Raw genomic sequence first — 15,607 nt, forward strand, 5'->3', positions numbered from 1 at the left:
ACTGTACAACAATACAATCATATTCTATTTGTAAACAGGTAGAAGCCACTTGACTTGTTGCATCTTCAGACACCGTTAGGATCAAGGCAATGAAATGTGGACGACTTTTGCACTGTTAAAATATTCTCTTCAACCAAAACAAGATTTTTAAAGTTTATCTTCTGTCCTTTTTTTTCCCAAAACACTTTGTGGCAATGACTTTAAAAGAAAAATTAATGCAAGCATTATTTTGCATTTTCTAGGACATTTAAAACATTTTGTTGAGACACGTGGGGGAACAGAAGGCGCCTCTCGGTGGCCGTGTGAGAGGCTACAGTATGCATAGATACAGACTCGCCTTTCTCTTGGTTTGTAGTCTGACGACAGAACATTTTCCACCAACAGTCACACACACACACACACACACTCACTAACACTCCCCACTTTTGAGTTTTACATCAGTGGAGTGGAGGGGAGAGGGAGCATCCTTCACCCCTCCACACTAGGACCCCCCCCCTCAAAAAAAGACAGCATATTGAAAGCAGTGTGTTGAGCTTCTCCAGCTTAAAGCAGTTATTTGGCAGAGAAAAAAACCAAAACGTACAGACCTATACATAGTTTTCAGTGCTAGAAGTTGGATTTTCCTTTCCTACAAGGAGTAGTAGTTTTTTTTTTTATTCAACTACAGGGGGGGGGGGGGGGGACGGGCTTGGTTTTCTGGGCAACAACCGCTGGTATTTAGCAGACAAAGAGGAATAGTTCAAATAACCAACGCCATGGCCAGAACACTGATCCGAATTCCCAGAGTTACAAAGCATCGTCTTCATCCTCAATAAGAGTTTACATTTTTTTGTTGTTTTTCTGTTTTATAGATTTTTTTTTCAAGTTTATTTCTTTTTAAATTTTTTGTGTATTTTTTTTATTTTATTCCATCTTCTCTTTAAAATGAAGAATGAACACACATTCCGCCTCCTAAGTCTTGTAAACAAGAGGTTGCAGTGTGGCACCTCCAAAGCATTGAAAGCCTATTCTGAAAGTGCTGTTCCCCCCCCCTCCCCGCCCACTAGTTGCTGTGGTGGGCGGGGCCTGCTAGTCCCAGCTGCGGCTACAGTTCTTTGCACTGCAGAGCTCAATGTTCTTTAGTTTTAAAACAAAATTGGTGCAATACTTTTTAATGTCACTATCACATGTAATCCTCCTAAGTCAGCTTTTAGTCATCTTTAACTATCTGTTGATCTTGAACTCCACGACAACGCAGTAAGGTAGGCGTGCCAAGGCAGAGAGGAGCACACACATACTTCACACACACATACACACACACAAAGTACTTCCACGGAGCCACACATACACAGAGAGAGAGAGTAAGGACCTCAATGAGTAAACAGCTACACTGGAAAAACTGGCTGCTCCCTCTATATTGCAGATTATATATACTGAGAAAAAAAACACATTCAGTGCAAAGTTAAAAAAGCTCATACTCCAACATTGTCAGCAAACAAATGCAAAAAAAAAAAAAAAAAAATTAAATCCCATCTGAAAGAGCACTACCTGGAAGCAAATATCCATCCGTTCACATTATGGAATTGGCCTGGCATGATTCAAGTATTCCGACTGATATGTTTTTGGGCTAAAACAAAGTGGACATATGTGCAGAGAGAAACGTAACTTGTCTTCCACAGGGGAAACCCCGTTTTGTTGAATATCTTGTAAGTGAGAAAGAGTCCAACTAGTGCCTTTGCATTCACTTTTTTTTTTTTTTTTCCATTTTCTTCTGCTGATTATTAACGATTTTCTACTGACCCTTCCTCCAGCCTATTTGATTGGCAGGCAGCTCACATGGAGTCCCCGCCCCCTGTCAGGTGATCCACTGGGAGGAAGGAGCTGATTGGAGAAGGGCTGCTGATCCTCCCTACCTCGGTGCCACTGGAGCTCCCCCACAGGCTACTGGAATAGTTGGGCCCGCCCCACAGGGAGGAGCTATGGAGGTCGCTGCTGTTCCACTGGTTGGGTTCAGGAGCACGGCTGGGAAAGGGGTGAGACTGATCCATTCTGCTCTGGGAGGAGCCGATGGCCTGCCAGCCAGAGGAGGGAGTGGCCAGTGACTGCCCTTGTGCAAAGAAACGGCTGATTTCCTCCTCACTGGCAAACTCAGCCAGGATAGTAGTGTTCCCCAAAACACACCTGCAGGGAGACAACAGGTGAAAGTCTGAGTGTTTGTCTGCCATCTACTCACCAGGTTACTCAGAAATTAACCGGGACATGAGTACATGCAATGTAGAGTCCTGGTTACTATAAGTCTGTGTTTACATGCAGCAGGTCAACAGATTTACCACAGATCCCCTTCTGGGAGCACTACTGGCATATTTCAGTGGCTGTGTTTGGGGCACCGTGATGGTACTGTTTGTTGTGCGCATGTACGGCACAGGGTTTCCTCACTGTACGGCAGTGTCTCGGTGTCAGAACCACAGATGTATTTTCCCCCTTTGCCTTTAACACGCTCACATTGCAAAAAGCTGATTAAAAACCCCTTTACCTGTGTACACGGTGTTTCCCATGAGAAATCCAGCTGTGAAAATCTGACTTGTATCATCCCCTACACTGATTACAGTAACTGGGGTTCTTGTTTAGAAGACCTTTGAGAACTCATCCCAGTGACAAGACAAGGCCATCACAGAGCATGCAACACATCAGCTGTGTAAATCTGAATACCTATTCAACTATTAACTGATGAATATCATTTGTGTACAGGAGATATGAATAACGTTAAGATGATTAATGATATCAGTCTTACAAAAAGCAGATGAGACTGAATAGATTACTGAAAAAGCCATTAAATGAGTTATTTATACAGAACATCTAATTAAACAGGAACAGAACTGAGATATAGAGTGTATGCATGTGTGTCTGGTGCGCTTACATGTGCAGGCTCTTCTGGGCCTTGGCGGCCTCGTCCTTGGAGCTGTAGCATACCACGGCGTTGCCGTGCGGCAGGTTGAGGTGGAATGTGATCAGCGGGCCGTGCTGCATGCACAGGGTCCTCAGGGTTGAGCCGTCAATCTGTGAAACACACAGAGCATGCAAGAAAAAAAAAACAAATTTTTCAGCCTCCTAAAATCAGACTCTCAAATCACTTAATATTTGCCGTCAGTAACAACAGGGCAGATCAAGCGTACAAGTACCTGAGGTGTGAGATTCTTCAGAACAAGCCACTGGGATCTCCCTGAGCTGCTGCTGTCACCCCAGCTGGAACCTGTCAATACACACAGGGCAAAACCACAGTCAGCCAAGGTAACGAGCATTGTAGGTATAAAAAAGTGAACCAAGGGTTCAGGTCAGAGGGGTCCTCTGCATTACTACACGAGTCAAACAACGGTCTCATACTTGGATATCCAACTATGAGAATTCAAAGTGGACAGTGCCATGAGTGTAAAACAATTAATTAACTCCAAAAGCCCGAACAATCCATTTTCCAGCTACTCAGATGTAAATATTACTACCAGTAGTCCTACAGTATGTATGTGCCTGTGCTCCTACCAGGTGTGAATCTGGACTCAGAGGAGCCCCATCCCCCCAACCTCAGGGCAGAGCTGTCCCAGCCGGAGGAGGCAGGGCTGGGCTTCTGGCTGGTGAGGCCGGGTGGTGGTCTGGAGGGGGGCGCCACAGACAGCGTCTTGGGAGGCAGGGGGACCTTCCACAGCTCATGGGCGAGGGAGGAGTTGGACACAGAACCGCCACCAGGAGACCATTTTGACTCACTGGGTCTGGCTGCAGGCAGAGATGAGAGCAAAACTGAAAGCTCTGATTTTATTTAGGTGATGTCAACATCTTCTCCCTCTATTTGAAATCTGTTAAAATGGTTTGGTTTGAGAGGTAAATGAGGGGGCAAACAGATCTGTATACCTGAAGTGCTTTGTGCTGTACTGGTGAGGGAACCACTGTGGCTGGAGGCACGAATGGATGACCAGGCACTGTTAGAAGGCATCGTGGTGTTCAGTGATGAGGATGGCCCTGGGAATAACAAAGAGAAGGGGTAGTGCCTTAAGTGTTGAGGCTGTTGTATCCCCAGTATTGCATAGAAATGGAATGTTAAGGGCCGACCTGCAGATGTCGCCATATTTACTGTGTCAAATGCTTCAAAACACCCGTTTCATCCATCGCTACTATGACCTACCATTGTTCCTGTCCCTGAGGTGGTCTGTGTCACGGACGGTGTTGATGGAGAGGTTGTTGATGACACTGCCAGGGGTCACATAGGGGTCAGTCTCAGGGTCAATGTTGGGATAACCTTTCCAAGGCTCCCCTGGCCGGAACTCTGCAGACACACACACACAGCAGTTAGCAGCTTTTACTGGCACTTTTTTCATGTATTTGTGTTTGTGAAAGCAGGTGTACCTGGGGGCCAGGTGACAGTGTTTCCATGGGGTGGGGGGGAGTTGGCACGGGGTGGCCAGCCATCACCCACCGAGCCCATTGACTGGCCAGGAGGACTCAGGGGAGATGGGCCAGGAGACAAGAAGTCGTAGAAGGGAGAGTCCTCCAGACGCAGCCCAGACAACATAGCACCTGTGGGAGAAACACACACCCACATCAGGACCAAAATCACAGAAACAAGGAGCCACTGGTGTGGTTCCACTACTGTATGTGAGGTTCCAACAAGTTCACACCACTGCCCCAAAAGGATCATCTGCCTTTTTACCAGGTTTGCTGTTCTGCTCCAGAGGGTCAGCAGCCCAGATTTTCTTTAGTCTGGACTGGGGCGGCTCTTTGTAGCTCACAGCTCCACCACCACTACCACCACCAACACCCATGTCCAGGGTTACATTCAGGTTAGAGTTCAAGCCTGATGGGAGGGATGGAGAATAAAGGTAAACAAAAGAGAAACATTTCAGTTGCTAACCATTTAAATAACAGGAAGTGACTAAACTAAAGGTCATTTATTCTAAAACATTAACGTTTATATTTGACAGGAAAACATCTACACCTAAATGTTTTCTCATTGAAATTTGCAGGAATATAGCAATTAAATGTTTAAATATGACTGTTAGAAGCCAACATACTTAAAGGGAAGTTGTTGAAGGATCCAAGAGCGGCAGCATCCTTCTGTATCTCAGGGGTATTGTGGGACAAGTAGTTATCCAGGTACGGTTTGTGGGGTGGAACCTGTTTCAGCAAGGAGGGATCCAGGTGCCGTGGCGGTTGCATCACTGATGGAGATGAACCAATGGGACGCAACTGAGGACAGGAAGTGCAAGGATAGAGAAGTCAATACCACAAAGACACTATGCTGTTTCATAATTTAGGCTGTGGGTGTAATGAAGCAAGATTCAGAAAGATTTGTCATCACACACGCACCTGTTCAGTCTGTCGTCCCACAGTCATGACTCTCTGGCTCTGAGCCTTCTGCTGCTGCTGCTGCTGCTGTTGCTGTAGGAGAAGACGCTACAGAAAAACAACAGGGTACAAATAAGTGTAAATTAAAGCTATAGTCTCTTTTCTGTTCACAGAAACAAACCTACTGTCACCTACGTTAAAGGTACAATGAGATATGCACCTTTTAATTCTCTAATACAGCTTCACTGGTCAAAACTATGAATATGAAAACATGCTACATTCTGACAGGAGTAAACGTCCTTGTTTCTATCACTCTACCTGTAACTGGTTGATCTGGTTGAGCTGTGACAGCTGGTTGAGCTGAGAGAGTTGGTTGAGCACAGCCACCTGCTGAGGGCCAAACAGAGGGCTCAGACCTCCGTTACCTCCAGGGTACTTCAACAGGGATGGAGGGACCTGAACACACACAGACATTTAAACTGCTACCGAGACTTGGAAAGCTCTGGAGCCTGCACAGTAAAGAGCAGTAGACACAATGCCAGGTGGTATGTGGCGTGCTTTTGTGTGCGTGCGCTACCTGAGAGGGCAGGATGGGTGGAGGCACTTGGTTACGAAGGCTGGGTTGGGGGGGGATCTGGGGGCCGCCTCGGCCCTGTGCTACGCTGCTGCCACCCAACACAGGGTTTACATTCTGAACAGGGAAGACACATTGTTGTAATGATCAAACGATGTGCAACAAACAAATGGAAAAGTTGGTTTTGAGATCCAAAACCCCGTGGTGGTGACTGCGTGGACACAAGCTGTTCGATCAACTCGCTGGCGAGTGCAATCTTAAATGAAATGTCTGATAAAAGTGGGAACTGACAAACAATTTTACCAGATAATCTGCTACAATACCGTGTGTGTGTGTAAGTAATATGCAGGCAAAACGACTTATTTCTTGATATGCACATTATGTGACAGTTTTTATTGTTAGTGTCTTAGTATTTGAAGAGAACGTCGATAAGTCCTGAAGACAAAATCTTCTTCATCCTTCCACACTCACCTGCCGAGCTGACCCAGGACTAGAGTGGGCAGGAGACGACCCAGAGTCGAGACAGTGGATAGGCTGAGCAGAATGGGAAGGGGAAAATCTCATGCTTTGATTGGAGGAGACCTCATCAGAAGCTGGGCTATCATAAGCAGAGGGGCAAACAGACAGCTGCAGAAGCAAGGCCAGGTGCGCGGCAGATGGACGGCAAGCACAGAGGGACAGGAAGCACATCGGCAGCCAGAAAAACGCAAGAGAGGGAAGGAGAAAAGAAGGAAAAGAGTTAATTTTGCAGAGAGGGAAACGGACGGGGACAGAGCAAGTAATGTGAGGGTAGAGGAAAAAGCAGGTGTGAAAGACAAAAAGGAGTAAGATGGGATGGGCTGGAGAGAAAGGGAGCAAAGTAGAAAAAGAGAAGGCGGCGCCAGAGGACAGGAATCAAAAAGCAAAGCTAAGCAAGACCAGACCAACTCACTGCAGGCTGGTACAGGACCATGAAAGTCATTCCTGCCCAATTACAAATAAAATGCGGCACTACCAACTGTTGTTACAATTAAGCATGCAGGTGGCAGGTGTGCATATTTAATGTACTTGTGTGGATCCTGCAGACTAAAAAATGATCTGTAAGGATGAGACACTACAATGTGCAAACGCCAAGTGTCAAATTCAACATCCCTCAATAATAACCTGCACATCAGTGGCAGTTCTTTAGAACCACCACTGTGGGGCACAGCAGGGCCAAGAGAGCTCTACCCAGCCAGACAAGACTGTCCTCCACACCCTCCATGACCACCACAATCTCAGACAGACTGACTAAACCTTAAGCATTTTCTTTGCCACACAGGAAAACAGTGCTGCTGCGAACCTTGTCATAGTAAGGGCTGCGATCCATGACAGACTCCTTATGGAGCTGGTGTCGAGACCCAGGGTTCTTCCCCATTACTCCATTGAAGTCTCCCATATTGCCCATGTCCATACGCTTGTCCTGCACCATCCCTGCTCCTGTCTTCAAGGAGTCTTCAGGACAGTCTCTCTGCAATGGGAAAGACAAGCACATTAAGCTGGATACAACCAAGATTTCTGTCAAGGCGTCTCTTCTGATCACATGGGCATAGAAACGAGTGTATTTCATGTGCACAAAGCTTGAGACACAAATGCCAACAAACCATTTAACAAAAGATGCTTTTGCCATGTTGACAGTGTTATTGCTTCAAAGGATCCACTAAAACAACAGGGCCATTTAAAGATGCTGAATTTTAGGGCGTTTTCACTTCTTTAGTTCGTTCGCACTGGTCAGAATCAGTGGACCAGTTTGTAAACTTGGTCCGGTTTCCTTTTACACACAGAAAAATCCAAGTGAAACAAAATGCGTCACTACAAATCACATAAGAACTTTCCCTTTGCTCACTGGTTAAAGGGGTGTAGGGCAGGAAGGGGAAAATAAACACAAAGAAGATCCGCATTCTTTACCAGTGAAATCAATTTGCTCTGCAACATGAAGAACCAGTATAATCGGCATTTGCCCACAACTGCAGTAACTATTTGGGCAATAAACTAAATCAAACTGCCAACAGAATGTCAAATATGTTTCAAGAAAATATAAATGAGCGAATACCAAGCATATACAACAACATGCTGAACATTTCAGTCTGAACCACTTGGCTCAAACTTGGTCTGGATTGAGGTCGGATCACGTTCACACCACAAATGACCTGCTCACCAGTTCGTTTAGAACCGTACCAAAATCATCTCAGTGTGATAGTTTTGGTCTGCACCCAAATGAACCGCGCCAAGGAGGAAAATGAACCAGGGTTCGATCCAAACGGACTAAACAAGGCAGGTGTGAAAGTGCCCTTAAAGCAGAAGAAAGACACTGCAAAAAAAGGAAATAGTACTTACAGAAAAGTTCATACTGTTAAACTGGTTGATGAACGGCTTCATCCAGGGCTCATCCTGTTTGCTGGCTGGTTTGTTAATCTGAAACAGCAAACAAACCATTTTCAGGATGCACAAACCTTGTTTGAGCCTTTTTGCTTGTAGTTCCAGGTGTTCTGGTCATGGGACCTGGTGTCCTGTTGGCTATTGCTCCACATGCCAATCTCCACTTCTTCTTCCTGGTCCCAGCTGTTGCCCATGGACACCTCATCACCACACCATGTCTCCATGGACTTGGGACCTGGAGCTATCAAGGAGGGAAGCGGAGAAGAGGAAGCTGAAAACCAATGACTGACTGTGTACTGTATCTTCTCATCATATTTCATGCACGTCCTACAGGAAAAAAAATCTCCTCTTTATCCTGACACTGCCCATCATTTTGACACACAGTACACTCTTCAGGCACCTACCAGTCTTATGCTGGGTGCCCCATCCAGGCCCAGAATCTCTGCTGTCCCTGCTGGGTTCATCCCAGGTGGAGCTGCTGTCCATCGGCTTTCCCCATGCAGACGTTCCATTGTCCACGGTCACAGGCGGAGCAGTGGTAGGCTCCCCCCATGAGGAGGACTCCTTCTTCTGGGGGTATGGCTCTCCCCAACCTGGAGGTAAAGAGGGGGCGCACTTATTAGAACAAGGATATTCTTTCTGTAGTGTTGTCTTAAGCCTACAAGTTAAATGTCAGTAGTATGTGTGAACTACACACAATCCTGTGGTCTCAACACTGGTTCAACACTATTTCAGAAACAGTATTTGTTCAAAATATGAAGACCCAGTTTTTTTAAAACAATTTATGCTTTTCATTTTACATTTCATTACATTTGTGTAGTTCACAGATACTACTGACATTTCCCATGACCCCTCCCCTCCCTAACCCCCAGCCCTTCCTACAAGCCAATTACAGACACCCATATGTAATAACCAATAACTGTAAATGAGGATTCACACTCAATGGCAAAGAAAAAGGCTCATCTGGCCATAGCTGGAGAGAGTTGCAACATGTGGAGGCCAACATATATGCACCTTTCTTAGAATCCAACTCACATTTTCATATTTACAGTGATGAAGATTTACTTTCACCGCTAGACTCCGAGTGTTAGAAGAGAGCCTTGCTCACATCCCCGGGGAACCCCACGTCACCCAGCTTATGTAAGTGTTGTTTACTTTAACTCTTATGGGTGTGTATTTGTGTGCACGGACCCCTATACGCTTCGAATGTGAGACTGCATTCATGTGTGTGTAATGTGAGAGTTCAAAAGGCTCCTGTTACAGCTGACCATCCAGACCTGCCACTTTCTCCCTCTGGGAGATGCCAGGGATACCTCCCCATAAAAATAGGACAGATCACAGGGTGGCCTCAGGCGCCAGTGTCCCTCATGAGACTGGGCATGTACATGCACAGAACACAAAAAAACCTGCACACAGCTAACCAGACAGGCAAAGAGGTGGACACAAACTCACACATACATGTGTTTTAAGGCAGATTTGCAATACTCTCACACACAAACAGACACCAATGAATCTCAAACTGTAGCCTGCATCTTTGTGGCTGAAATGAGAAAACCAATGTGTCTAGGAATGTTTTAACAACTTATAGATTGTAGTTGTTCGTATGCACATTTAATAGCAGACTGAAAAATATACATTATCCTATTGCTACCTCAGAATCAACATTTCAGTCTTAGTTTGTTTAAAAGTATGAGCATGTTTTGTGTTCTACTTGCAACATATTCCCTCATGTATCATGCTGATTGCATGGATTTTTTTTTTTTTACCAAATTAACTAAGATGTATAGAAGTCCACAATTTAATTCTTTTCTAAATACATTAGCTGGCTAGTTCACCACACCCTCACTGGCCATCCACTGCTCCGGTTACTTTGCTAGTCTAGCAACCTTGAATAACCCTCACAGCCCCTCCCATGTCTACAGAACAACAGCTTTACTCGTTTTAGTTTTCCCCTCTTACCCTGGAACCATTCCTATTACTAAGTAACCAGACCACTTCCTCCTCTAGCACTCCTGGACTCTCTCGCTCTCAAACCCAACAAAAGCCTGTGTTTCTAAGGCAAGCCGAACTGGCGGCTAACAAAGAAAGGGAGGAGGAAAGAGGCAAATCAGGGAAGAGAAAAATCGATGCTTTTAGCATTCCAAAGGGATGACTCAACCTGTTTCACAAAAAGCCCTCAACATAAGCAACACAGTGGAGAGACAGGAAAGAATGGCTGTATGTTTATTCACCACGCTTCTGTGGAAAATGGTGCGTGTGTGCATCCAGACTTCTTGTGTTTGAATTGTCTAAATCTAAATTCTATCAAGACCTTACTTCAGATATCTTAAAACAGCATGAAGCTTGTACCTTGTTACCATTCTTAAAGCTTAGACAAGGCTTGTACTTACATGCTCGTAACAATTTAGGAACTACATCATGTCTTAGCATTTTCAGTGTACCTCATCAAACTAAGAAAGCAATGTTAATCTGCAAGCTAATGCGTCCACAGTCACTACACACAACTGTGCATTTGAGAATCTGCAAAACAAATGAATTGAGTGAAATGCCGTGATTCAGGAGTGTTGAGATAAAAGTATCTCTGCAGGCCAAAAACCACAAGATGTGTTGCAGCCCGGACAACCACATCCATGTGGGTCTAAACTATAAAGATACCAAGTGTGAGTCGGTGTGATGTTAGAATCATTATCATGTGTAAAAACATAAGTGTGCGTGTGTGTGTGTGCACATGCATGTTTTTTTCCTTATGCCTGTCTAATTTTTGTTTTCTTGGTCAAAGCTCTGTGCAGGATTATGATTGAATTTAGTAGGGACACACAGATACCACTTTTTTCAGACCAAGTACTCGCTGAAACCAAGTACCTAATGATGCAATGTTTAACTATTTATTAAAAAAAACAATTACCATAAAAGTGCAATGACTTTAGAGAGTTTCATTTGATGATTTATTTTCTGATAAGTGATTAAACAGAATATCTTATTTAACAGGAGGCCGGTCAATTTATCTGAAAACTTTGTGATAAACAGCACTGCCACCATTTCCTGCTAAATAACATGTAATTGATTGGACTGCTGTAGCCTGCTACATGGCATTCTGTAAAACTGTAGAATTTAGCCTTTTAGGGTGTAATGATTTTACAACCCCCTGACTAGAATGTCACACTTTAGCAGTGCATATGATCACAGTCAGAAATTTAAATCTTAATTTAACGAGGCTGCTCTCATGTTAAACTGGCTACTGTCTCCATCCTGTCCTCTCCTCTGGACACACACTTGTTCTGCTGCTGGTCTCAGCCTCCACATCCACAAGGATTCATCAGATTTTCATACAAAGATCTCATCTGATCAACTACATAAAGTTATGCGTTTGTTTTCTTCCTGTTCACAACAATCAACGTAACGAGCACCGCGGTGGTTTTAGCAGAATGAACGGGACCAGGAATCTTGACCGTGGGGAGAGTATAGATGTCGCATTTCTGCAAGTTTGTTGTAGTGTTCCGTTTCTTCAACAGGTGTTTGATTACACACTCCTTATTACTGTTGCACATATCAAGTTGTGACATCTGTGTAAATTGCGACATCGTGTCTGTGTGAGAAAGGAAGGGAGAGGAGCTCTCTCTCTCTCACTCACACACACACACACAGAAGCTGAGCTTATAGTCGGCTTTACTTTTGCTGTTGTCACTCATCTTAAAATATCCCAAATTTCTTCTCTGCCACCCAACAATCAGCTCAGCGAGCCTGAGGTTAATGTAATCCTGCCATTAACTGGTAGCAGTGGGACAACGAGTAATAGAGGGTGGTATTGGAGCTGATACTGGTGTCGGCATCGGTGCATCCCTATAATTCACTTTATTCAATTTTCAGTCTATGCATAAAATATACAAAACAGAACAATTTTTATATATTACATGAAAACAAACACGTGAGTGTGCGAGTGTGCCTGACTTGAAATATGTTTGCACACAAACATTTTCCAACGTACCAGAACTGCAGTTTTTGTCCTGCACAGGAGGCTGCATGGGCTGAGGAGGATGTATCAAGGCATGTGCTGGGAGGGACTGGTGCTGAGAGGATGGGCCCATGTTCTCCTGGTCTGAATGACCAGTCCTGTTCCACATGTTGACAGATTGACCACTATATTTGCCTAGGAATGAGGTTTAATTAAAAGACATCAGCCAAAAACTACAGCAGTGAACTTAAACAGAGAAGTAAGTAAACATTATAAGTCTGGAATTTCATCCGATATTGTTCAGGCACTGCACAGCTTTTTCTTGGGAAATAAAAATATATGGAATCAAGTGCTTACCAGGGTCTCCCCAAGCTGCAGTTCCATCATCGATCTCCATCCTCCGCCGTATGGACTCCGGAGAAGGCTCTTCCCACCCAGTCGCCACTTCCCCCTTCTGACCCACTGTGGTGACGGGGCCTCCGTGCCAGCCTGAGGAAAGAATAAAGATAAGGAAAAGTGAGTCATCAGTGGTGTGTTCTCCCAAGCAAATATGTTACTATACTGTTTGGTTAACAGCAAGAACTCGGTGCTGGTGCCCTATTGTCACTGTAACACATAGTGGGAACATACACTTACACAAAAATAAAACTTTGAGAAATTGATTCTGATCTAATGAATAATCTGATACCTGTGGGCTTGTTAGAACTTTGATTGCCTCTGGACATGTTGGATTCAGGACCTTTCCCCCACTCCTTGGAGGGCTTGAGATTTGGCTCACCCCAGTTCTGGGCTCCGTGGTTGTTCTTCACTGGTTCACACCAGCCTTGGCTGTTACTCTGAGGATTGGCTTTGTGGACTGAGTCAGCCCAGTTGGAGCCTGGGTTTGAAGTGCTCTGGTCTGCAGTATTTGATCCTCCACTCCCCACCCAGGTGTTGCTGCTGCTGGTGTTGGTTCGGCTTGGCTCGCTCCAACATCCAGAGCCAGACCGGTCGCTGTCGCTGTCCCAGCTCACAGAACTCGCACTTTCTTGGGGCTCCGCCCAGTGGTTGTTGGCTGCTCCTCTGGCACCATCACCACCACTACCCCAGCTTTCACTTCCATATCCACTACTGGAACCCCAGCTCTGCTGTGGTTTGGGCATGTTAGTCCAGGTATTGGACCTAAACAAAAATAATGAAGCAGATTGGTCAAAGAAATGGATAGTAGTACTCAGATGTTTGTCTTGGAAGACTGAGGGGGTACAAAGAATAATGAGAACAGTGAGTCTGCCACAGCTATTCTAAAAGTACTAGGTATCTACACTAGCATGTTGCTACTTTGTGCTATCATGCAATTGCTACTTTTAATGTTTTATCTATCTGTGTGCATTGTGTTAAGCACTTTGAATTTCCTTTGGGTATGAAAATGTACTATATAAATAAACTTGCCTTGTCTATACAATACTGGATGCAATAAGTAGGAAAAGGATCATATTTGAAAATAAATACCAGTTAGGGCTAAAAATGTAACACTGATTACCTGTCCTCTTTGTTAATGCTGTTGCTCCAGGTGTTACTGTTGGTGGTGCGCCCCTTGTAGCTAGATCCCTCTTCCCAGCCACTCTGCCCACTTCCTCCACTCGCTGGGACTTTGCTGTCCCACCCAGAGGTTTGTCTCTGATCTCCCCAGCCAGAACCTCTTGTATCAGGGCCTGAACTGCCAGGCCCACCCCCCCAACCTACAAGTAAATGAAAGGGAAATTTATTTATTTTTTTTTTTTTTTAAGACTACTTTTGTGTGTTCTACAATATGTTTAAAGTTAAGTTTTTTGTTTATAACACTAAAATGCATTCACACAAATTATGCCCATACCTCCAGAGGCCTGGGAGGGAGCTGCTGGTGTTGCTGTGCCCCAGCCAGAGGCTCCACTGCTGTGTTTTCTTTCGTCTCCTCTGGGACCTTGGCGCTGACTGTTTGGAGAACTGACATCCCAGGCAGTGTTCTGTCGTATGGGCGTCTGCCCCCATCCAGTGTTGGACAGAAGCCTCGGGTCAACATCGGCCTGGGCCAGACCTGATGTTACAGATGCAGAATGGGAACCTTTTCTACGGTTTCCCCCCTTTGACTGGCTGCTGTCTCTGTCTGAGCTGGATCGGCCTCCAGAACTCTCACTGCTTCCCTCACTTCCTCCAGAGCGACCCCAACCTCCGGTGACACCCCCCAAGCCCACACCTCCTCCCCCTGCACCTCCTATGCCCATGGCATCATCCTCCAGGCTCTTCCAGCCATTGTTGGCAGAACTTCCTTTCTGACTTCCAGCACCTGAATGGCTGTTACCTGGAACTGCTGCTCCCCACTCTCCATTTGACATCTTGTTGTTGGATGAGGAAGAGGATGATGAAGATGAGGAAGATGATGCACTGCTTCCCCAGGGGTGAGGTATCCCTGCTGGAGGGCCCATCATAGTCTGGTTCCCATTTCCTGGTGTTTGGCTTGCAGAGGTTGGGATCTGATTTGAGCCAACACCCCAGGCCAAGTTGCTCTGAGTCTGGTTTGGGTTACTGGCAGACCCCTGGTCCCAGCATGGGGCCCCAGTGTTATTGTGGTTGTTATTATTACTCTTGTAAGCAGCAGTAGAGGGAATCTGGGGGATCCCAGCCTGCATTAAGGCAGGGTTTTGTGGGTTCACAGTGTCTGCATTTGGGGGGCCCTTGTCTCCAGGGTAGGTAGTTGCGCCCCAAGGTGTACCAAAAGCCCCAGAAGCCCCCAGATCTCCTTGAGGGCACTGGGGGAGTGATAAGGGAACTCCATTGGCCAGCGGACCCTCGTTCCCTGCTCCAATGATGGCCCAGGAACAATCCCCGCTGAGCTGGGGTGAGGCGGTAGAGTTTGATGAAATAGAGGTCATTGTGGCGTTAGTAGTAGTAATAGTAGTATTCATCATAATAGTGTTATTTGGTCCATTGGATTCAGTGTTAAGGTTGGTAGGCTGGAGGCCACCATTTCCACTGTTGCTGCTTCCTAACACCTTGCTGCTTGCTGTACCATTATTCACCTCTGCATCTTCCATCATACTGCTGTTGTCTGGAGCTGCCATGCCACCCCAGCCCAGCACAGGGCCCTGTTGGGGAGCTATACCCAGTTTGGAACTCATCCCCTGAGCCTGTGGAGGCTGCTGGTCCTGGGAGACTGGGCTTGGATTCTGTGACGAGGCACCATGGTTGGCATTTGGATTTAAAGTGTTTGGGTTTAAACCCCCATTGATGCAGGGGGTGTTTCCGCCCATGTTGCTGCCTGACTGGGTGCCCCATACACCACTGTTATTGACAAGCTTGCTGTTGTGGTTACCTGTGTTATTGCTGCCAATAATGCCGGACCCAGCCACAGAGTAGTG

At 45.7% G+C, this 15,607-nt stretch overlaps 1 protein-coding gene across 3 annotated transcripts; it reads right to left on the bottom strand.

The window, feature by feature from the left end:
- Positions 1-1,506: 1,506 nt before the first annotated feature.
- LOC109958890 (trinucleotide repeat containing adaptor 6A) lies at positions 1,507-15,579 on the bottom strand. Of its 3 annotated transcripts, none has more exons than XM_020597841.1 (22): positions 14,086-15,579; positions 13,753-13,951; positions 12,922-13,394; positions 12,591-12,722; positions 12,267-12,428; positions 8,686-8,874; positions 8,356-8,522; positions 8,240-8,317; positions 7,206-7,373; positions 6,356-6,418; positions 5,888-6,001; positions 5,629-5,766; positions 5,332-5,418; positions 5,037-5,211; positions 4,676-4,819; positions 4,372-4,542; positions 4,151-4,291; positions 3,880-3,987; positions 3,514-3,744; positions 3,159-3,229; positions 2,897-3,036; positions 1,507-2,160 (listed from the first exon to the last, which is right to left on the bottom strand). In XM_020597841.1, the coding sequence occupies exons 1-22, from the start codon at positions 15,497-15,499 to the stop codon at positions 1,812-1,814; spliced, it is 4,914 nt and encodes a 1,637-aa protein (XP_020453497.1). In that variant the 5' UTR covers positions 15,500-15,579; the 3' UTR covers positions 1,507-1,811. The 3 variants fall into 3 exon arrangements, with proteins under 3 accessions (XP_020453497.1, XP_020453496.1, XP_020453498.1); XM_020597840.1 differs by having other exon boundaries at positions 6,356-6,511; XM_020597842.1 differs by lacking the exon at positions 6,356-6,418.
- Positions 15,580-15,607: the final 28 nt, after the last annotated feature.

This window comes from Monopterus albus, unplaced genomic scaffold (assembly GCF_001952655.1).
Source record: "Monopterus albus unplaced genomic scaffold, M_albus_1.0 scaffold35.1, whole genome shotgun sequence".
Taxonomy (NCBI): domain Eukaryota; kingdom Metazoa; phylum Chordata; class Actinopteri; order Synbranchiformes; family Synbranchidae; genus Monopterus; species Monopterus albus.

Bases quoted from the DNA above. Each gene is read 5' to 3' on its own strand.
- LOC109958890 (XM_020597840.1), bottom strand. From the start codon at position 15,499: ATGGGCGGAAACACCCCCTGCATCAATGGGGGTTTAAACCCAAACACT. The intron at 13,952-14,085 runs GTATGGGCATAA...ATTTACTTGTAG, and splicing joins TCCCTCCCAGGCCTCTGGAG to GTTGGGGGGGTGGGCCTGGC. The intron at 3,037-3,158 runs GTACTTGTACGC...TGTGTTTCACAG, and splicing joins TGAAGAATCTCACACCTCAG to ATTGACGGCTCAACCCTGAG.